Source organism: Lichenostomus cassidix, unplaced genomic scaffold (assembly GCF_008360975.1).
Source record: "Lichenostomus cassidix isolate B80296 unplaced genomic scaffold, HeHo_3.0 HiC_scaffold_564, whole genome shotgun sequence".
Lineage (NCBI taxonomy): Eukaryota > Metazoa > Chordata > Aves > Passeriformes > Meliphagidae > Lichenostomus > Lichenostomus cassidix.
Window position 1 is genome coordinate 1 of NW_028147380.1, and position 23,222 is coordinate 23,222.

General features: G+C 44.5%; 1 protein-coding gene and 2 long non-coding RNA genes across 8 annotated transcripts; 1 reads left to right on the plus strand and 2 right to left on the minus strand.

Moving 5' to 3' along the window:
- Positions 1-366: 366 nt before the first annotated feature.
- LOC146423272 (retinoblastoma-binding protein 5-like) lies at positions 367-19,918 on the minus strand. Of its 4 annotated transcripts, none has more exons than XM_085044947.1 (14): positions 19,787-19,918; positions 19,000-19,025; positions 18,703-18,875; positions 17,672-17,812; positions 16,624-16,786; positions 15,639-15,748; positions 15,413-15,532; positions 14,501-14,654; positions 14,333-14,404; positions 12,321-12,438; positions 10,055-10,124; positions 7,632-7,861; positions 5,739-5,816; positions 367-1,591 (listed from the first exon to the last, which is right to left on the minus strand). In XM_085044947.1, the coding sequence occupies exons 1-14, from the start codon at positions 19,803-19,805 to the stop codon at positions 1,566-1,568; spliced, it is 1,500 nt and encodes a 499-aa protein (XP_084901073.1). In that variant the 5' UTR covers positions 19,806-19,918; the 3' UTR covers positions 367-1,565. The 4 variants fall into 4 exon arrangements, with proteins under 4 accessions (XP_084901073.1, XP_084901072.1, XP_084901071.1 ...); XM_085044946.1 differs by having other exon boundaries at positions 367-1,594; XM_085044945.1 differs by having other exon boundaries at positions 5,622-5,816.
- Positions 19,919-21,434: 1,516 nt separating this feature from the next.
- Positions 21,435-21,862, minus strand: LOC146423273 (uncharacterized). Its single transcript, XR_014847597.1, has 2 exons — positions 21,804-21,862; positions 21,435-21,766 (listed from the first exon to the last, which is right to left on the minus strand). It is a non-coding gene; the product is annotated as an uncharacterized LOC146423273 (long non-coding RNA).
- Positions 21,863-21,898: 36 nt separating this feature from the next.
- On the plus strand, positions 21,899-22,517 carry LOC146423274 (uncharacterized). 3 transcript variants are annotated; one of them, XR_014847599.1, is made up of 3 exons: positions 21,899-21,964; positions 22,002-22,127; positions 22,461-22,517. It is a non-coding gene; the product is annotated as an uncharacterized LOC146423274 (long non-coding RNA). The 3 variants fall into 3 exon arrangements; XR_014847600.1 differs by lacking the exon at positions 22,461-22,517 and adding an exon at positions 22,328-22,436; XR_014847598.1 differs by lacking the exon at positions 22,461-22,517 and adding an exon at positions 22,208-22,306.
- Positions 22,518-23,222: the final 705 nt, after the last annotated feature.

The window sequence follows — 23,222 nt, forward strand, 5'->3', positions numbered from 1 at the left end:
ACAGGAAATAAAGCAGGGAATAAAATAAGGATGGGAATAAAACAGGGAATAAAATAAGAGCTGGAAGCAAACAAAGCCAGGGCATTTCCACTGTACAGAGGGTTGGAGAAGGGGAAAAAGCCAAGGAATTCCATGTTTTAATCCAACTGCAGAACCACAGCCTGGGAATTCCGAAACCCTGGGGGTTCAGGCAGAGCAGCCAGGGGTGAGTTGGACACAACAGAATCACCCCAAAAGCAGAGAAAACCAACAAAAAAATTCAGATTTTGTACTCAGTGGTTGTGAATTCCATAAAACGAAAGCAAAAAAGGCGGAAATGAAAACATCCAAGTTTTGAGAAATTTCAAAACCTCTGATTTTCTTCTCTCTCTCTCTCCCCCATTTTTGGGTCTCAGGCAGTTCTGGCTGCGAATGAATCATTTCAGAATTCCCTTCCTGCTTTTCATGCCTGCAGGATATTTGGGAAATTCCAACACGCCGTGATAATCCCGAGAACTTCCACCCGGGGGGAAACAACGGAATTCCAAAGTCCGTGAAAAAAAATGGGATTTGGGAATGAAAAATCTCCTTTCTGCAGGATGTTGGGACAAGAGGTGCCAAGCTGGGGGTGCTGGATGGGGAAAAGTGCCTCTTGTCGTTCCTAAAAAGGGGAATTTTGAGGGAATAAAAGGTTGGGAATGAGCTGTCAGCTTCCATTTTTATCCCAGAAGTGGGAAAAATAGAAACTCTTTTCGGAAAAGTTTGGAGGGGAAAAAAAAAAAAAATCGGTTCTGGTTTTATCTCCCCCAGAGAAGGAGGAGCTCGGTTTTTCCTGGAGTTTTCCAGAGAAAAGATGAACAAAAAAATTGGGAAGGACAGGAGGGAATTCCAGCAATTTTGGAACCACAGGCTGGGAAAAAAAAAAAAAACATTGGAAAAGGAGATTTTTTTTAATCTAAAGTTGCTTCCAACTGCTCCTTTTCCCGTGGGAAAAATAAAAGATTCCAGAGGGGTTTCGGCTCTTTGCATCCCAGTGGGAATTCCAGGCTGGTTTTCCCAGAAAAAGCAGGAATTCCCAGCTGAAAAAATGGGATTTTTTGCGGGATAACAGTCAGGAATAAAAACACTCACTGGGGTTGTTCTTCCATCCGGGAATGACGAGAGATTTTGGGAGATCGAGGCAGAGAGGCTCTGGAGAGGCAGGAAAAGGGGCCAAGCTGCCTTTGGGGCAGGGATTTGGGACATTCCTTTGGAATCCCTTGGGGATTTGGGACATTCCTTTGGAATTTTGGGACACTCCTTTGGGATTTTGGGACATTCCTTTGGGGTTTTCCAAGCCTTTTCCATGCCTTTAGGGCACCCTGAGCCAGCAGATCCGCGGAGAGGGAAGAACAGTCGCTGCTCCCCTCTTCATTCCAGAGTCATTCCCGCCTAAAAAAAATTTGGGAATTCTCCCCTGAATCCACTTTTCCAGAGTCATTCCCGCCAGGATCACTCCCTGAATCCATGGGGATCAAGTCCGTGCTTTTCCAGCATTCCCACGAGGAGTGCTGGGAGAGGGGAGGGAGGAGGGAATAAAGGAATCTTCATAGCAACTCTGAGATTGCACCACCTGCTAGAGAGAGCAGAGAGGGAGAGGTGAGCGGGCAGGGAAAGTGGGAATTCTCAGAATCCAGGGGAAAAAATAACTAAACAAACCCCAGGGGTTTCCTGGAAAAATAGGAATTCCCAGAATCCAGGGAAAAATTAACAAAACAAACCCCAGGAGCTTTGTGGAAAAACAGGAGCTTCAAGAATTCAGGGGAAAAAATAACAGAACAAACCCCAGGAGCTCCAAAAATCCAGGAAAAAAATCCCAGACAAACCCCAGGAGTTCCAAGAAACTGGAAAAGCAGGAGTTCCAAGAATCCAGGAAAAAAAATAATAAAACAAACCCCAGGAGCTCCAAGAATCCAGGGGAAAAAAAACCCAAAAAACAAACCCCAGGAGCCTTCTGGAAAAAGAGGAATTCCCAGAATCCAGGGGAAAAAGCCAAAACAAATCCCAGGACCTCTGTGGAAAACCAGCAGCTACAAGAATCCAGGGATAAAAACCAAACAAACCCCAGGAGTTTCCTGGAAAACCAGGAATTCCAAGAATCCAGGAAAATAAAAAACAGAAAACAAATCCCAGGAGCTCCTGTGGGAAAACAGGAATTCCAAGAATCCAGGGGAAAAAAAATAACAAAACAAAGCCCAGGAGCTTCCTGGATAACTAGGAATTCCAAAAATCCAGGGAAAAAAACCCAAACCCCAGGAGCTTCATAGAAAACCAGGAGCTCCAAAAATCCAGGGAAAAAGTAACAAAACAAACCCCAGGAACTCCAAGAATCCAGGAAAATAAAAAACAAAAAACAAATCCCAGGAGCTTTGTGGAAAAACAGGAATTCCCAGAACCCATGGGGAAAAAAAACCCCAAACCCTAGGAGTTTCCTGGGAAAATGGGAGCTCCAAGAATTCAGGGAAAAAAACCCCAACAAAATAAAACAAACCCCAGAAACTCCAAGAATCCAGGGAAAAAAACCCCAAACAACCAAACCCCAGGAGCTTCCTGGAAAAACAGGAACTCCAAAAATTTTTCCCAATTTCCCTTCACCCCAAAGCCATCAAAGACTAAAAGCAGATTTTTGGGAGTTCTGCCACCTCCAGAAGGTGGGAAAATCAGCTGGAATTTGGGTTTAACCCCAAAGGAAATTCCCAGATTGCTGTGCTGGCTTGGGAATCCTATTTGGATCCCAAAGCAGGGAAATAAATCCCAGAAATCCTGGTTGGATCAGCACTGACAGCAAATTCATCCCAAAATCCTCCCAGACAGGGCTGGGGAAGGAGGAGGAAAATGGAAAAACTAGGAAAATGTCCATTGGAATATTCCAGAGGGATTGGGAATGGGATTTCCCAGCAGGAAAAAAACTCCAGACAAAACAAGGAGTTAGGAACAATCAGCATCCCTTGGGAAAGCTGAGCAAAAATTAAATATTAATTAAATATTGAAGCATTTTCCTGAGAGCACCCATTGCTCATCCAGGGGTTTTCCTCAAGGATGGAAAATCAGAGTATTCAGGATTTGTTTGGAAGCAAAGGATTGGAAATCTCTTTGGGAATCTCAATTTTCAGTTTTCAGGGTGTTTATATTATTTATATTTATTCAGAAATATATATATGATTTATATTTATATTTATATTATTTATATTTATATTTATATTTATATTTATATTTATATTTATTTCCACTCTCATTTATATTAATTGATCACCATGCTAATTAGCAGGGATCAAAGCAATAATTAACAGGCTTGCTGAGGATCCAAGTGATCCCCGATATCCTTTAAAACACCCCAAAAAAATTGGGAAATCCCAAAAAAATCCTAACCCCAAAACCTCCTCAGCACCTCCCAAACCCCAACCAAAGATATTCCTGATTTTCCCATTCCTGGATTTTTCCAGGTGGAAAAGTTCAGTGGAATCCCAGACAACATTCCCATCAAATATCCCATAAAATATCCCATAAAATATCCTATAAAATATCCCCCAAAATATCCCATTTTTCCCTGCAGATAACAACAAGCAGCACGGAGGAGCAGGGTGGGCAGCATGGGAGCAGCAGTGAGGGGAGGAAAAAATGGGAATAAATCAATCAATCCCTCCTGGAAAAGCCTCAAATCCACGGCAGCAGCTGCTGAGCTCAAGGAAATGCAAAATTCGGGAGATCAAATCCATTCTGGGAGTTGTTCTGGGTTGAAATTTTTAAAAAAAATCTAAAATAAAAAACCTAAAATATAAAATCTAAAATGTAAAATCAGTGAGGTCCAGAACTGTGCTGGCTGGGCTGGGCTGGGATGAATTTTTCCCAAAAAAAAAGAGAAAATTGGATAATTTGAGTCTCTCTGGGACTTACAGAAGTGATTGAAACTGTCCTGCTTTGGCACACAGAGAAATATGGCAAAAAAAGGGGGAAATTCATAAAAATTCATCAAAATGCATCAAAATTCACCCAAATTCATCCTGATTTGCAGCAACTGTGAAGGAGGAGAATCCAAAACTCATCCTGGTGTGCAGCCACTGGGATTTAAACAAGGCTGGGAATAGGAAATTTTATATTTTCCTATAGGAATTGCAGCTCCTGGGTTTTATCCCAACTTTGATTCCCAATATTTCTCATTTTTGATGCTCCTTTCCCTCTTAGTTTCCAAATATTTCTCATTTTTGATGCTCCTTTTGCTCTTTCTTTCCAAATATTTCTCATTTTTGATGCTCCTTTTCCTCTTTCTTTCCAAATATTTCTCATTTTTGATGCTCCTTTTCCTCCTCCCTCCTCTGTCCCTCTGCCTGCCCCGGATGGCACAAAATATCAGTTATTAATTCAGAATCCTTCCCTATTCCCATTTCCCCCAGAAATCAACCCAAGCTGGGCATTTTACAATTTCTGCATGAGCTGAGGGGAGTTATTGATGGGATTAAATGAGTTTTGAAGGGGAATTTTCAAGGGATAAAATACATTTTTCCTCCACAAAACTCTCCATATGCAGGACACAGAGATGCATTTTACTCCCAATATTTGGAATATTACAAAAATCCCAATTTTGCCTCTCCTTGCAGCAGCTGAGCAGGGAAGGAACATTTTTGGGAAGCTCTGAGGAGATCAGGTGAGCACAAAATATCAATTATCGCTTCAACATCCTTCCCTATTCCCATTTCCCCCAAAAATCAACCCAACCTGGGTATTTTACAATTTCTGCATGAGCTGAGGGGAGTTATTGATGGGATTCAATGAGTTTTGAAGGGATTAAATGCGTTTTTCCTCCAACAAACCCCTCCATATGCAGGACACAGGAATGAATCTCACTCCCAGTATTTGGAATATTACAAAACTCCCAATTTTGCCTGTCCTGGCAGCAGCTGAGCAGGGAGGCAGTGTTTTTTGGAAGGTCTGAGGAGGTCAGGTGAGCATCAGTTATTAATTCAGCATCCTTTGCTATTCCCATTTCCCCCAAAAATCAACCCAACCTGGGTATTTTCCAATTTCTGCATGAGCTGAGGGGAGTTATTGATTGAATTAAATGAGTTTTGGAGGAATTAAATGAGTTTTCAATTCAACAAACCCCTCCATATGCAGAACACAGGGATGAATTTCACTCCCAGTATTTGGAATATTACAAAACTCCCAATTTTGCCTGTCCTGGCAGCAGCTGAGCAGGGAGGGAGCGTGTTTGGGAAGCCCAGAAGAAGTCAGGTGAGCACACAGCAAGGCCAGGATGGCAAAAAACATCAATTATGGCTTCAGCATCCTTTGCTATTCCCATTTCCCCCAAAAATCAACCCAACCTGGGTATTTGATGAATTCTGCATCAGCTGAGGGGAGTCATTGATGGGACTAAATGAGTTTTGAAGGGATAAAATGCGTTTTTGATTGAAAAAATCCCTCCGTATGCAGAACACAGGGATGAGTTTCACTCCCAATATTTGGAATATTACAAAACTCCCAATTTTGCCTGTCCTGGCAGCAGCTGAGCAGGGAGGCAGCGTTTTTGGGGAGCCCCCAGGAGGTCAGGTGAGCACACAGCAAGGCCACCAAGCAAGGCAGGGACGGTGACAGCAGATCCTTACCTGTCAGGGGCTGGCCCAGCTCCGCCTGCACTTTACCCTTGGCTGCTCCTTCCAGAGGTAAAGAACCTCTGTCCCCTTTGTAGAGTTTCGGTTTAAATGGAGAATCTTTGTCTTTACCTTTTGATCCTTTCGGCCTGCCTGCTTGCTTCTTCTTGGATTTACCATCTCCCTTCACCCCCAGCAGCGGATGGACTTCTGGGGTGGGGGAGAAATGGGGGTTAGGGGGGAAAAATGGGGGAGTTGTGGGGGTTTTGGGGTCAGAAAGGGGGTGGGGGTGTAGGGGAAGGGGATGGTGTGTTTTGTGTGGGGAATGTTGGGGTTTATATAGGGAATTTTGTGTTTTATAAAGGGACAAGTGTGTTTTATATAGGGAATGGTGCGTTTTGTATTGGGAATGGTGTGTTTTATATAGGAAATATTGGGGTTTATATAGGGAATATTGTGTTTTATATAGGAAATGGTGGGTTTCATATAGGGTATGGTGTGTTTTATATAGGGAATTTCATGTATTATAAAGGGAATGGTGTGTTTTATATAGGGAATATTGAGGTTTATATAGGGAATGGTGTGTTTTATATAGGGAATGGTGTGTTTTATATAGGGAATATTGGGGTTTATATAGGGAACATTGTGTTCTATAAAGGGAATGGTGTGTTTTGTATAGGGAATGGTGGGTTTTATACAGGGAATATTGTGTTTTATAAAGGGAATGTGTTTTATATAGGGGATGTGTCTTATATAGGGAATGATGTGTTTTATATAGGGAATAACGTGTTTCATATAGGGAATATTGTGGTTTATATAGGGAATGGCGAGTTTTATAATGAGAATATTCTGTTTTACACTGAGAATATTCTGTTTTATAAAGGGAATTATCATGTTTTATATAGGGAATGTGTTTTATATAGGAAATGTGTGTTATATAGGGAATGTTGTGTCTTATAATGGGAATATTCTGTTTTATAAAGGGAATGTCATATTTTATAAAGGAAATATGGTTTATAAAGACAGTATTCTGTTTTATAAAAGGGATTGTCATGTTTTATATAGGGAATGTGTTTTATATAGGAAATGTGTTTTATATAGGGAACGTTGTGTTTTATAATGGGAATATTCTGTGTTATATAGAGAATGTTTTATATAGGGAATGTTGTGTTTTATATGGTTTATAAAGGGAATTATCACATATATATAATTCCCTTTATAAAACAGAATATTCTCATCATAAAACACACCATTCCCTATATAAAACACACCATTCCCCATATAAAACACATTCCCTATTTAAAACATGAGAATTCCCTTTATGAAATACAACATTGTCTTTATAAAACATGACATTCCCTTTATGAAACAGAATATTCCCTTTATAAAACACAACATCCCCTATATAACACACATTTCCTATATAAAACACATTCCCTGTATAAAACATGATAATTCCCTTTACAAACCAGAACACTGTCTTTATAAAACGACATTCCCTGTATAAAACAGAATATTCTCATTATAAAACACAACATTCCCTATATAAAACACGACATTCCCTATATAAAACACGACATTCCCTATATAAAACACGACATTCCCTATATAAAACACGACATTCCTTATATAAAACACGACATTCCCTATATAAAACACGACATTCCCTATATAAAACACAACATTCCCTAATATAAAACACGACATTCCCTATATAAAACACGACATTCCCTATATAAAACACAACATTCTCTTTATAAAACACGACATTCCCTATATAAAACACAACATTCCCTATATAAAACACAACATTCCCTATATAAAACACAACATTCCCTATATAAAACACAACATTCCCTATATAAAACACAACATTCCCTATATAAAACATGACATTCCCTACATAAAACACAATTCCTTTTACATTCCCTTTACAAAACACGACATTCCCTTCACAAACCAAAACCTTCCCCACCACCCCGCAACCCCCGCGGTGACCCCAACTCCCACCCCAACCCCACCCACCGTCATTAGGGACTCCCTGGAGCTCGATGTTGGTGGTTTTGGGTTTTTTCTTGGGGGCCTGAGGGCCGTCAGAGGAGCTCTGCCTCTTCTTCTCGTTGCCGAGCCCCTCGTCGGTGAGAGAGCTCGGCACGGCGTCGGGCGGAGGGCCGTAGGGGTTCTCCTCGGGGTCCTCCACCTCGGGGGCGATGGGAAGGTACAGCAGGGCTTTGGAGTCCTCCAGCTCCTCGTCACTGCGGGGACAGGGAGAGGAGGGGTTGGGGGAAGGGGTGTTGGAGGGGTTTGGGGGGGTTTGGATGGGAATGGGGGGGTTTGTATAGGGAATGGGGGGGTTTGTATAGGGAATGATGGGGTTTGTATAGGGAATGGTGTGTTTTATATAGGGAATGGTGTGGTTTATATAGGGATTGTGTTTTGTAAAGGGAATGGTGTGTTTTATATAGGGAATGTTGGGTTTTATATAGGGAATTATGTGTTTCACATAGGGAACATTGGGTTTTATATAGGGAATGGTGTGTTTTGTAAAGGAAATTATGTGTTTCATATAGGGAATGTTGGGTTTTATATAGGGAATGATGTGGTTTATATAGGCAATGGTGGGTTTTATATGGGGAATGTTGTGTTTCATATAGGGAATGGTGTGTTTTACATATGGAATGGTGTAGTTTATATGGGGATTGTGTTTTGTAAAGGGAATTATGTGGTTTTATATAGGGAATGTTGGGTTTTCTAAAGGGAATGTTGGGTTTTATATAGGGAATGTGTTTTGTAATGGGAATGGTGTGTTTTGTATAGGCAATGGTGGGTTTTATATGGGGAATGGTGTGTTTTCTAAGGGGAATGGTGTGTTTTCTAAGGGGAATGGTGTGTTTTGTAAAGGCAGTGATGTGGTTTATATAGGGAATGATGTGGTTTTACACAGGGAATGTTGTGTTTTCTAAAGGGAACGTTAGGTTTTATATAAGGAATGTGTTTTGTAAGGGGAATGGTGTGTTTTATATAGGAAATGTTGGGCTTTATATAGGGAATGATGGGTTTTGTACAGGGAATGTCATGTTTTGTAAAGGGAGTGATATGTTTTATATAGGGAATGATGTGGTTTATATGGGGAATGTGTTCCGTAAAGGGAGTGATGTGTTTTATATAGGGAATGTGTTTTGTAAAGCGAATAGAGTGGTTTATATAGGGAATATTGGTTTTTATGTAGGGAATGTTGTGTTTTATAAAGGCAATGTTTTATATAGGGAATGTTGGGTTTTATATAGAGAATGTGTTTTGTAAAGGGAATGTCATGTTTTATATAGGGAATGGTGGGTTTTATATAGGGAATGATATGGTTTACATGGGGATTGTGTTTTCTATGTGGTTTTATACAGAGAATGTTGTGTTTTCTAAAGGGAATGTTGGGTTTTATATAGGGAATGTGTTTTGTAAAGGGAATGTTGTGTTTTATATAGGGAATGTTGTGGTTTATATAGGGAATGATGTGGTTTGATAGAGGGAATGGTGGGTTTTATATAGGGAATGGTGGGTTTTATATAGGGAATCTTGCATTTCGTAAAGGGAATGATGTGTTTTATATATGGAATGGCATGGTTTGTATAGGGAATGTGTTTTGTAAAGGGAATGATGTGTTTCATATAGGGAATGCTGGGTTTTATACAGGGAATGTTGTGGTTTATATAGGCAATGGTGTGTTTTATATGGGGAATGTTGTATTTTCTATAGGGAATGGTGTGGTTTATATAGGGAATGATGTAGTTTATATAGGGATTGTGTTTTGTAAAGGGAGTGGCATGGTTTATATAGGGAATGGTGGGTTTTGTCTAGGGAATGTATGGGGTTTTCTGGAGGGAATGGTGGGGTTTATATAGCGAATGACGGGTTTTGTAAAGGGAATGTTGTGGCTTATATAGGGAATGTTGGGTTTTATATAGGGAATGTGCTTTGCAAAGGGAGTGATGTGGTTTATACAGGGAATATTGGTTTTCATGTAGGGAATGTTGTGTTTTCTAAAGAGAAATGCTGTGTTTTCTAAAGAGAATATTCTGTTTTTCATAGGGAATGTTCTGTCTTATGTAGAGAATATTGTGTTTCATAAAGGGAATACTGGGTTTTATATAGGGAATGGTGTGTTTTCTAAAGGGAATGTGTTTTATAAAGAGAATATTCTGTTTTACAAAGGGAATGTTATCTTTTATATAGGCAACTATATATATTTTATATCAGGGATGTTGTGTTTTCTAAAGGGATTATCAATGAGGTGTTTGGCATTAATGCATTAATTAAAGGGATTATTCATGAGGTGTTTGGGATCAATTAAAGGGCTAATTAAGGTGCCAATAAAAGGCTAATTAAGGTGTCATGAAAGGCTAATTAAGGTGCCAATAAAAGGCTAATTAAGGTGTCATGAAAGGCTCTGTCACCTGCTGCAGAAGGCAGCGATGGGATCCACACTGGTCACATCCACCTCCTCATCCTCAGCAGCATCAGCGCCTGGAAATCAGGGAAAAATGGGAATTTAGGGTGGGAGAGACAGGAGCAAAGGGCTTGGGGCAGGAAAACCAGCTGGGGTGTTTGCTGCTGAATTCAAGCTGAAAATAACCTGGAATATCTCATATTAAAGCACAAAACAAACCTGAAATAGCTCCTATTAAAGCAGAAAACAAACCTGAAATATCTCCTATTAAAGGAGAAAACAAACCTAAAATATCTCCTATTAAAGCAGAAAACAAACCTGAAATATTTCCTATTAAAGCAGAAAAAATTCTAAAGTATTTCCTACTAAAGCAGAAAACAAATCTAAATAATTCTTTATTAAAGCACAAAAAAGTCTAAAATATTTCCTACTAATGCACTCAACAAACCTAAAATATTCCCTATAAAAGCAGAAAACAAACCTGAAATATTTCCTACTAAAGCACAAAACAAACCAAAAATATTTTCTATAAAAGCAGAAAATAAATCTAAGATATTTCCTATTAAAGCAGAAAACAAACCTAAAATGTTCCCTATTAAAGCAGAAAAAACCCTAAAGCATTTCCTATTAAAGCAGAAAACAAACCTAAAATATTTCCCTATTAAAGCAGAAAACAAATATAAAATATTCCCTATTAAAGCAGAAAACAAATATAAAATATTTCCTACTAAAGCAGAAAACAAATCTAAATTATTCTTTATTAAAGCACAAAAAAAGTCTAAAATATTTCCTACTAATGCACTCAACAAACCTAAAATATTTCCTATAAAAGCAGAAAACAAACCTGAAATATTTCCTACTAAAGCACAAAACAAACCAAAAATATTTTCTATAAAAGCAGAAAATAAATCTAAGATATTCCCTATTAAAGCCAAAAAAATCCTAAAGTATTTTCTGTTAAAGAAAACAAAACCCAAGTATTTCCTACTAAAGCAGAAAACAAATCTAAATTATTTCCTATTAAAGCAGAAAACAAACATAAAGTATTTCCTGTTAAAGCAAAAAACAAATCTAAAATATTTCCTATTAAAGCACAAAGCAAATCTAAAGTATTTCCCATTAAAGCAGAAAATAAATCTAAAATATTTCCTATTAAAGCAGAAAACAAACCTAATATATTCCCTATTAAAGCAGAAAAAACCCTAAAGCATTTCCTATTAAAGAAGAAAACAAATCTAAACTATTCCCTACTAAAGCAAAAAACAAATCTAAAATATTTCCTATTAAAGCACAAAACAAATCTAAATTATTCCTTATTAAAGCACAAAAAAGTCTAAAATATCTCCTACTAAAGCACAAAAAAACCCTAAAATAATTAATATTAAAGCACAAAACAAATCTAAAATATTTCCTATTAAAGTAGAAAAAAACTAAAATAATTCCAGAATTAAGGTAGGGAGAAGATTTCAAATCTCCCAAATATTTTGGTTTTTCCACTAATCCAGTTCTCAATCTGCTCAAATTCATTCCTAAAATCGCCAAAATCCAATTAATTAAATTATGAAAAGTGCTTTAACAGGAAACATTAAAAGCTGCTAATGAGAAGAGCTGCGAATAATCCTAATTTCCACTACAGTTTCGCTCATTCCACGAATTTTTTTTCCAGGATTTTTTTTTCCCACAATTTTTTTTCCAGGATTTTTTTTTCCAGGATTTTTATTTTCCCACATTTTTTTTTCCCAGGATTTTTTTTTCCCACAATTTTTTTTCCCAGGGTTTTTTTTTTTTCCCCACGATTTTTTTCCAGGATTTTTTCCCAAATTTTTCAGGATTTTTCCCCCAATTTTTTTCCCCACGACTTTTTTTCCAGGATTTTTTCCCCACAATTTTTTTCCACTATTTTTTCCCACGATTTTTTCCAGGATTTTTATTTTCCCACTTTTTTTCCCAGGATTTTTATTTCCCCACAACTTTTTTTCCAGGATTTTTTTTTTCCCCCACAATTTTTTTCCCATGATTTTTTTTCCATTATTTTTTTTTCCACTATCTTTTTTCCACAATTTTTTTTCCAGGTTTTTTTTCTTCCACTATTTTTTTTTCCAGGATTTTTTTTTAATTTTTTTCCACATTTTTTTTCCACATTTTTTTTCCACTATTTTTTTTCCAGGATTTTTTTTTCCCCACGATTTTTTCCCATGATTTTCTGGCACCACCAAGTGGCCACAATTCCCTCGGATCCCTCGGAATCCCCTGGGAATATTCAGGAATCCTACCTGTCTGCTCTGGCTCACTCTTATCCTCATCCTCGATGTCAAATTCTGATTCCCTCTCCTCATATTCCACATTTTCATCCAGCTCCTTGAAATCAGGGGCGAAAGCACTCCAGTTTTCCTACAAAAATCAAAATAAAAATCAAAAAAATCAAAATAAAAATCAAAAAAATCAAAATAAAAATCAAAAAAATAAAAATAAATTTTTTTTCCTAAAAAGAAATCAAAATAAAAATTCCATTTAATTGAATTCCTCGGATTCCTGCAATGCCAAACGCCCTGGAGGGATTTAAAATGTTGTGGATGTGGCATTTGGGGACAAGGGGACAGTGGTGGGAATGGTTGGGTTGATGGTCTAGAGGGTTTTTTCCGACCTGAATTATTAAAATTCGTTAAAATTCCATAAAAGCACTGAAAATCCAGCAGAATTCCATAAACGACACTCAAATCCCATATATAACACTTTCCGCTATCCCAGACTGCTCCAATCTGGCCTCAGACACTCCCAGGGATCCAGGAGCAGCCAAAATTTTCTGGGAATTCTATCCCAGCTCCTCCCCACCTTCACAGGGAGGAATTTATCCCCAAAATCCCATTTAAAGCATCACATGGAATCCTGGGGTGGTTTGGGTTGGAAGGGAATTTAAAGCTCATCCCATTCCACAGGCAAGGACAATTTTCACCATCCCAGGATGCTCCAACCTGGCCTCAGACAATCCCAGGGATCCGGGAGCAGCCAGAATTTTCTGGGAATTCCATCCCTTCATAGGGAGGAATTCATTCCCAAAATCCCATCTAAACCAGCAGATGGAGTCCTAGGGTGGTTTGGGTTGGAAGGGAATTTAAATGCCATCCCATTCCATGGCCAGAGAGGGATCCCATCACCATCCCAGGCTGCTCCAACCTGGCCTCAGACACTCCCAGGGATCCAGGGGCAGCCAAAATTTTCTGGGAATTCTATCCCAGCTCCTTCCCACCCTGACAGGGAGGAATTCATTCCCAAAATCCCATCTAAAGCAGCAGATGGAATCCTGAGATGGTTTGGGTTGGAAGGGAATTTAAAGCTCATCCCATTCCATAGGCAAGGACAATTTTCACCATCCCAGGATGTTCCAATCTGGCCTTGGACAATCCCAGGGATCCAGGAGCAGCCAAAATTTTCTGGGAATTCTATCCCAGCTCCTCCCCACCCTCACAGGGAAGAATTGATTCCCAAAATCCCATCCAAACAACCAGATGGAACTCTGGGATGGTCTGGGTTGGAAGGGAACTTCAATCCCATCCCATTCCATGGGCAAGGACACTTTTCATTATCCCAGGTTGCTCCAACCTGACCTTAAGACACTTCCAGGGATTGGACAGGGAAGGAATTTATTCCCAAAATCCCATCTAAACCAGCATATGGAACTCTGGGACGGTTTGGGTTGGAAGGGAACTTCAATCCCATCCCATTCCATGAGCAGGGAGGGATCCCATCACCATCCCAGGCTGCTCCAACCTGGCCTGGGACATTCCCAGGGATCCAGGAGCAGCCAAAATTTTCTGGGAATTCTATCCCAGCTCCTTCCCACCTTCACAGGGAAGGATTCATTCCCAAAATCCCATCTAAACCAGCAGATGGAATCCTGGGATGGTTTGGGTTGGAAGGGAATTTAAAGCTCATCCCATTCCACAGGCAAGGACACTTTTCATTACCCCAGGTTGCTCCAACCTGGCCTTGGACACTTCCAGGGATTGGGCAACCATGGATTTTCTGGGAATTCCATCCCAGCTCCTCCCTACCCTGACAGGGAAGGATTCATTCCCAAAATCCCATCTAAACCAGCACACAGAATCCTGGGATGGTTTGCGTTGGAAGGGAATTTAAAGCTCATCCCATTCCATAGGCAAGGACAATTTTCACCATCCCAGGCTGCTCCAGCCTGGCCTGGCACACTCCCAGGGATGCAGGGGCAGCCCAAATCCCTCTGGAATTAGCCCCATTCCCAAGGGATGATCCCAAATCTCCCACTCACCACTTGGTTCTGAGCCCATATGGACACAACCCCGCTGGAGATGGAGGCGATGATGGGCCGCACCGGATGCCACTGGATTCAATCAAAAAAATCCAATTACTAATTAGCAAACCCAATTAGGACATCTCAACCTTCCAACCCTTCAAGGAATAGGAAAATCTTCCTCACAGCCACGTCCAGCAGGAGCTCCCCGCGGGTTCCGTGGAGGATTTTCACCAAATTGCCGATGCTCTTCTCCCAGATGTAGAGGGCGTGCTGCCGGGCCGACCCCGCCACGATGTACTCCCCGTCCCCCGAGAAACAGCACTTCTTCCAGGGGGTCCTGCAATGGGAATTTTGGGAATTCCAGGGGTGAGGGGTGGGGTTGAGGGTTGGGGTGGGGTTTTGGGTGTTTCCCGGCTTCAGGGGTTTTTGAAGTGGGGGTTTTTGGAGGTGTTTGGGGTAAATTCGGAATGGAAATTTGTGTTCTTAGTGTGGAATGTGCTGGGGATGGATGTGGGATGGAATGTGAGGTGGGGGAATATCCTGGGTGGAAAAGGACCCCAAAAGGTCACTGATCCAACCCCAGGCACTGCACAGACCCCGAAAATTCCCAACTGCATCCCTGAGAGTGTTGTCCAACCATCCCACAGCCTTTGGGGTTGTGGATTCCCTGGGGAGCCTTTCCCAGTGCCTGAGCAACCCGGGAAAAGAGCAGCCATCCTTGTGCCATCCCTGTTCCCTGATCCTACAGACATCCCTGTGCCTCTCCTTGTTCCTCAGATCCTACAGACATCCCTGTGCCTGTCCCTGTGCCCCAAATCCTAGAGCCATCCCTGTCCCTCACCTGTTGACCAGATCCTATAGCTATCCCTGTGCCCAATCCCATATCCCTGCCCCAACCCAATCCCTGTCCCCAACCCCATGTCCCTATCCCCAACCCCATATCCCAACCCCATCCCTGTCCCCACCTGTTGACCAGATCCTGCAGTTTCTGCATGGGCTCAGGCTCCCCATCCCTTTTCCCCAACCCCAATCCCTGTCTCCAACCCCAATCCCTGTCCCCAACCCCATACCCAGCCCCATATCCCTTTTCCCCACCTGTTGACCAGATCCTGCAGTTTCTGCATGGGCTCAGGCTCCCCATCCCTGCCGCACGTCAGGATTTCCCTCCCGTCGTACACCCTGATGATCCTGTCTGCCGTGTTGATCAGGAAGCAGCTGGGGGAAAACCACATAAAACCTTAAAAAAACCCAGGAATTCTGTCCCACAAAAGATTTATGGGGTTTTGCAGAGCATGGTGATGATCCCAAAGCAGGCACTGACCTCCCCTTGCGGGCGAACTCGATGGATTTGATGGCCGTGGTGTTGCTGGTGCCTGTGGTCACTCTGAAGGAAGCAACAAGATCCTGAGTGTCTGTTTTTAGGACCAGGATCTGCAGATTGAGCAGACAGAGAACGGTCAGTGGGGTCATTGTCACTCAGCTCCTTCCTGGTGGCTCTCAGGGAGCCCAGAAAGATCCCAAAAATGGGGTGAAGATAACAGAAATGCTGGGAGACGATCCCAAAAATGGGCAGGGAAAAGAAACGCAGGGAAAAGATCACCAAAATGGGGCAAAACCAACAGAAAGGCTGGGAAAAGACCCCAAAACTGGGGCAAAGATAACAGAAATGCTGGAAAGAGATCCCAAAACTGTGGCAAAGACAAGAGAAATGCTGGGAAAAGATCCCAAAAATGTGTTGTCCCAAAGACAACAAGAACACTGGGAAAAGCTCCCAAAAATGGGGCAAAGAACAGAAATGCAGGGAAAAGATCCCAAAAATGGGGCAAAACCAACAGAAAGGCTGGGAGACGATCCCAAAAATGTGGCAAAGATAACAGAAATGCTGGGAAAAGATCCCAAAAATGTGTCGTCCCAAAGAACAATGGGAAAAGATCCCAAAAATGGGGTAAAGACAAGAGGAACGCTGGGAAAAGATCCCAAAAATGTGTTGTCCCAAAGACAAAGAAACAGTGGGAAAAGATCCCAAAAATGGGTGAAAGACAAGAGGAATGCTGGGAGAAGATCCCAAAAATGGGTGAACCACAACAGGAACTCAAAGGCCTAAGTCAGACAGCAATCCCAGGATCACTGAGGCTGGAAAATCCCTCCAGGATCATCAAGCTGTGCTCAATCCCCACCCTGAGCACCGAGGAATTCCTCAGACACCTCCAGCAGTGGAGACTCCAAACCTCCCTGGGCAGTTCCCAAGCCTGACCACCCTTTCCAAGAGGAAATTCCAGGAGGAAATTCCCAGCTGGAAGGCTCACCTTTCCCTTGGCGTTGCCGGTGTAGATGTATTCCCCTCTCCTGTCGAAGGAAGCCACCACGTTGAGGTCAGAATCGTCATCCACAGGCAGCACCACGTGCTTGGAGTCTGACAGGGTGAGCATCACTGGGGCTGACTTCATGGGACACACCAGCACCCTGTTCCTGCAGGGAGAGGGGGGAAGGTGGGAATTCTTACCATGGAAAAGGATTGCTGCATTTAGAGGAAAAAAGGCATTGATCTGGATTGGGGAATGTGGAGTATCTGGATTTTTGTTGCTTTATTTTTGGTACTTAAACAGCAAAATGATGTTAAGTTTGGTTCTAGTTTGATTTCTTGTCCAAGTCTGTGCAGTGATTTTAAACCCAAGGAGACATTCCCACACACATCTCCAAGAGTTTCCTCCTGTCCCAATCCTTCCACAGGTGTTCCTCCTCCTGTTCACCTCCCACAAAAAACCCAAACCCAGTCCTCCCACAACAAACCCAAACCCAATCCTCCCACACCAAACCCAAACACAAAACCCAATCCTCCCACACCAAACCCAAATCTCCCAAACCCAATCCTCCCACACCAAACCCAAACCCAAACCTCCTACACCAAACCCAAACCCAAAACCCAAACCTCCCACACCAAACCCAAACCTCCTACACCAAACCCAAACCTCTCACACCAAACCCAAACCCAATCCTCCACACAACAAACCCAAACCCAAACCCAAACCCAAACCCAATCCTCCCACACCAAACCCAAACCTCCTACACCAAACCCAAACCCAAAACCCAAACCTCCCACACCAAACCCAAACCTCCTACACCAAACCCAAACCTCTCACACCAAACCCAAACCCAATCCTCCACACAACAAACCCAAACCCAAACCCAAACCCAATCCTCCTTTTTTCACACCAAACCCGACAAACCCACACCAAACCCAACCCCAAAACAACTCCCCAAACCCACAATTCCACTCTAAAAACACCACAAAACCCCAACAACTATCAGCTCCACCCCGCTGGGAGCATCCCAGTGCTCTCCCAGAGCACTCACTGGTCCCGGGGGTGGTACTGGACTTTGAGGATGGGCGAGGGGAAGCGGAACCGCTGGTCACAGTCTCCGGACAGCACGTCCCACTGGGACACGATGTTGTCGGTGGAGGCACTGACCAGCTTGTGGCCATCCCGGCTCCAGCTGCAGCACACAGAGGGAACTCCTGTTAGGGTTGTTCCTGGGAGGTGGCAGAGGCAGCCAGGGGGAAATGGGATCAGAGGGAAATGGGGTAGTGAGGGGCAGGGAGGGAGGGTGAGGGGAAAATGTGATTGCTGATGGAAAGTAGGGAGTTGTGGATGGTTTAGGGTGAGAAGGACCTAAAATCCCATCCCATTCCATAGGCAAAGACATCTTCCACTATCCCAGGGTGCTCCAGCCTGGCCTTGGACACCTCCAGGGATCCAGGGGCAGCACAGCTTCTCTGGGAATTCCATCCCAGCCCTGCCCACCCTCCCTGGGAAGAATTCCTTCCCAATATCCCATTTATCCCTGGCGGCACGGAGCCATTCCCCCTAATCCTGTCACTCCACCCCTCATCCCAAATCCCTCTCCAGCTCCCCTGCAGCCCTTTAAGCAATGCAAGAACCCAAACATTCCCTGGATGCTCCTTCCTCCTTGCACCCCAAACTCTCCCTGGCAGAAAGGACAAACCCAGCCCTTCTCTCTCCCCCTGGGATGAATCCCAGTGCTATTCCATGACCATTGTGTCCCATGACCATTTCTGACCATTCCGGTTCATGACCATCCCATGACCATTCCGTGATCATTCCATGACCATTTCCAGACCATCCCATGACCATTCCACAACTACTCCATGATCATGCCATGACCATCCCGTGACCATTCCATGACCATCCCATTACCATCACATGACTATTCCAGCGCCATTCTAGAGCTCTTCCATGACCATCCCATGACCATTGTCCCTGACCATTCCATTACCATTCCATGACCTGTGTTTGGCATCCCATGCCCATCTCATGCCCATTCCATGCCCATTCCCAGACCACCCCGCGCCCTGCCCCGCTCACCACAGGGAGCACACGGGGTGGATGTGAGCGCTGATGATCTTGGCGATGCCGCGGGTGAGGAAATCCCAGATGACGATCCTGCCGTCGTTGCAGCCCACGGCGAGCAGAGTGCCCCAGCGGTTGAAGGTGCACGTCAGCGCCATGCTGATGCAGTCCAGCGTCCCGTCGGCCTCCTGCGGGGACAGCGCGGTGCCCCGGCCCGGTCAGAGCGGCCGGTGAAGCTGCCCGCAGCCCCGCCGAGCCGGGGGGCACCGGGGGTGGTACCGGGGGTGGTACCGGGGCGGGGAGAGCGGTTACCTCGGGGTAGTTCTGGCCGAAGGACTCTGCGGAGGAAGGGGAGAGCAGCGGCTGGGTGAGCGAGGTGGTTCCGCCGAGGCTCCGCTAACACCGGCCTGGGTCTCTTTACCCGGTGTCCCGGTCCAGCCCCGCCGCTCCCGGAGCTCTCCGGCTCAGCCAGCTTTCCATTCCCATTCCCGATCCCGCCGCTCCCGGAGCCTCCCGGCTCAGCCAGCCCCATTCCCGGCCCCGCCCCGGTTCCGCCCCCGGTTGTCCCGGTCCTGTCGCCCCCCGGTCCCGGCTCATTCTGCATTCCCATTCCCATTGCCCCGTCACTCCCTGATCCCGTGGCTCCTCCCGCTCCCATCCCATCCCATCCCATCCCATTTCCCATCCCGCTCCTGTTGGCACCGAGCAGCTCCCCGTTCACTGCCCCACCGCCCCGCGCTCCGCTTCCCTTCCCATCCCATCCCATTATCCCTCCCATCCCATTCCCGTTCCCGGTCTCGGAGCCCGCCGTTCCCATTGCGCTCCCATTCCCGTTCCTATCCCGTTCCCGTTGGCACCGAGCAGCTCCCGGTTCATCCGCCACCGCCCCGCGCTCCCATTCCCACTCCCGGTCCCGCAGCCCGCCGCTCCTATCCCGTTCCCGTTCGCACCGAGCAGCTCCAGGCTCACCGCGCCGCCGTCCCGCCCCCGCCGCCCCGCGCTCCCAGCTCCTCCCCATTCCCGTTCCCATTCCCATTCCCGGTCCCGTTCCCATCCCCACCCCACTCCCAACCCGCTCCCGCTCCCTCCCCGCTCGCACCGAGCAGCTCCAGGTTCATCTCGCCGCCGCTCCCGCTCCCTCAGCTCCCTCCGCTCCCGTCGCCAAGGACCCCCGAGGGCCCTGCCCGGCCCGGCGCCTCGCCCTCCGCCTGCCGAACGGCCGCTCCCTCCCTCCGCCCCCGCAGCGGCTCCCGGCGCCTCCCGGCCCGGCTCAGCCCGTCCCGCCCTGCGGTGAGGCGCGGCTGGCTCCGGTGCGGCGGCAGGGCGGGGATGGCTGCGCGGAGCGGCGGCGCGGAGCAGGCAGCGCGGCGGGCAGCCCCGGAGCGGCGCGCGGAAAGGGCCGGGCGGGTCGCGCTGCCGAGCGCGAGGGTTCCGGAGCGGCGGGCGGCCGGCAGGGGGCGCTAGGGAACCAGCGATGGTAATTATTATAATAATTAAAATAATTAATTAAAACAGAAGGGGGAAGGTGGGACCGTGCGGGTATCGCGCTGTCTCGTTCACACTCTTGAATTCCTTTTATTTTCCCCGTCCTGGCTCTGCTGCCCCAGCCGAGACCATGGAAAGTACTGGGAGCAGGTTGAGTTTGGAGCAGATCAATGACAGAATCCCAGAATGGTTTGATGGAAGAGACGCTGAAATCATCCCGTTCCAGGACAGGGACACCTCCCGCTGTCCCTCTGCTCCCAGCTGGCCGGGGACACTGCCAGGGAGCCAGGGGACAGCGATGGAGAGAGCAGGAGTTGGTCCTGGAAATGTCTGGCTGCTTTTGGGAAAAAAGGAATAGGATAGAAATAAAGTAGAATAGAATGGAATAGAATGGAATAGAATGGCAATAAAGTAGAATAGAATAGAATGGAATGGAATGGAATGGAATAGAATAGAATAGAATAGAATAGAATAGAATAGAATAGAATAGAATAGAATAGAATAGAATAGAATAGAAATAAAGCAGAATGGAATTAAAGTCAAAGAATAGAAATAAAGTAGAATAGAGTAGAATAGAATAGAAATAAAGTAGAATAGAATAGAGTAGAGTAGAGCAGAGTAGAGTAGAATAGAATAAAAATAAAGTAGAATAGGGTAGAATACAATAGAAATAGAAATAAAGTAGAATAGAATTGAAATAGAAATTAAATAGAATAGAATAGAAAAAGTAAAATAGAATAGAATAGACTAGAAATAAAGTAGAATAGAGTAGAATAGAAATAGAAATTAAGCAGAATAGAATAGAAATAAAGTAGAATAGAATAGGAAAAGAATAGTTCTTTGGGTGTTTATTGAAGGTAAAATTGGGGTCCAGGAAGGCAGGGGCTCCTCTTCTCTCCCCATTCCCAAATTCTGCAGCCAGGCTGGGATGAGAGCTCAGCTCAGCTCACTGAGTTTGGCACCACTTTGGACTGAAAAATTCTGGAATTTTTCCATGAAATGATGATTCCTTCCTTCCCCTGCTCCAACCACGTGGAAAACCCTGAATTTAGGGATAAAAAGGGAAGAATCTCCCACCACAAGCTCAGGCCCAGGAGGAGCTGCAAAATTTGGGAAAACCTGCAGATTCCCACATTCCAGCTGCCAAAATTCCCCCCCAAAAAATCCCAGAGGAACTCCAGAAAATCCCAACCAAAACCAAAAAAAGGGATTGGGGGAGAGTTTGGGATGGTGAGACAGGAAAAGCTGTGGAGCTGCAGAGGTTTCAGGTTTATTCAGACTTTTATTATTTACACAAACTCCCTCCAGCCATTCCCAGGGACTGCGCTGGACTCTCCCGGTTTTCCAGAGGATTTTCCAGAGGATTTTCCAGAGGATTTTCCAGAGGATTTCCCCCCTCCCCAGGCAGGTTAATACTGTTAGTGGAGTCCTGGGGTGGGAAAACTGGGATTGGGCTTTGGAGGAGTGTGTGGGAGTTCTTGGCACGAGCAGCTGGAGCTGGGCAGGAGAGAGGATGGATCCCAAAAATCCACTCAGGGAATTCCAGGAAAACCACTCTGGGAATTCCAGGAAAGGATGGATCCGAAAAACCACTCTGGGAATTCCAGGAGAGGATGGATCCAAAAAACCACTCTGGAATTCCAGACAAAACCACTCTGGGAATTCCAGGAGAGAGGATGGATCCCAAAAATCCACTCTGGGAATTCCAGGAAAGGATGGATCCATAAAAAACCACTTTGAGAATTCCAGGAGAGAGGATGGATCCACAAAATCCACTCTGGGAATTCCAGGAGTGGTTGGATCCCAAAAAACCACTCTGGGAATTCCAGAAGAGGATGGATCCCATAAAACCATTCTGGGAATTCCAGGAGAGAGGATGGATCCAGAAAAACCACTCTGGGAATTCCAGGAGAGAGGATGGATCCCAAAAAACCACTCTGGGAATTCCAGGAAAGGTTGGATCCATAAAAAACCATTCTGGGAATTCCAGGAGCAGTTGGATCCCAAAAAAACCACTCTGGGAATTCCAGGAAAGGATGGATCCATAAAAAACCATTTTGGGAATTCCAGGAAAGGTTGGATCTGCACAAATCCACTCTGGGAATTCCAGGAAAAGTTGGATCCATAAAAAAACCACTCTGGGATTCCAGGAGAGGTTGGATCCATAAAATGGAATTCCAGGAGAGGTTGGATCCATAAAAAACCATTTTGGGAATGCCAGGAGAGGTTGGATCCATAAAAAGCCACCTGGAAATGCCAGCAAATATCCACTCTGGAGTGCCAAAAAGGGGCTGGATCCATAAAAACCACTCTGGGAATTCCAGGATGGGTTGGATCCATAAAAAAACCACTCTGGGAATTCCAGGAGAATTCCAGATCCATCCCAATCCCACCAGGAATGCCAGCACATCCCACACAATGCCCACAGGGAATTAAACAAAAAAAAAAAAAGCTTTTTTTTTTTTGTTTTGTTTTTTTTTTCTTTCCTCTCCATAAAAAGCTCCTGAAATCCATTTATTGCACAAAGAAAGGAGAAGATTCCCACGCAAACCCATCCTGCCAGGGAATTCCACATTCCTGCTTTTCCTGGGAATCCCAGGAATCCCTGCCCATGCCCTGGAGAACTCCCAACTCCTCACGGAGTCACCAAGCTGCAATTCCTGCTCCAGATAAACTGGGAATTCCAGGAACAGCCTTGCCCATTCCTCCCCTATCCCCATTTTTTTTTTATTCTTTTTCCATCCAAATTCCAGCCCTGGAGTGAAACTGAGCAGGAGAAGGAAGGATGTTTTCTCCCCTCCTCCAACTTAAAAAAAAAAAAGCTGGAAAAACCTCATTTTTTAAAAAAAATGTTCCCATCCAGACTTAGCCCAATTTAAAACTGTCCTGACCTTCCCGTTCATTCCGAGCCCCAAATCCCAATTTTTTTTAAAAAAAAAAGGAATTTTTGGCACTTTCCCCCACGGAAAAAATAATAATAATAATAATAATTGCAAGGAGATTTTTTTTGGTGCTACAAATATGGAAGCAAGGGCAGGTTTTTCCAGCCA

What these genes read in the sequence shown, in the direction of transcription:
- LOC146423272 (XM_085044944.1), bottom strand. An exon ending in CAGTACCACCCCCGGGACCA is followed by an intron (nt 16,787 to 17,671) that starts GTGAGTGCTCTG and finishes CTCTCCCTGCAG; the next exon opens with GAACAGGGTGCTGGTGTGTC. An exon ending in CTGCAGGATCTGGTCAACAG is followed by an intron (nt 14,655 to 15,412) that starts GTGGGGAAAAGG and finishes TTCCCATTGCAG; the next exon opens with GACCCCCTGGAAGAAGTGCT.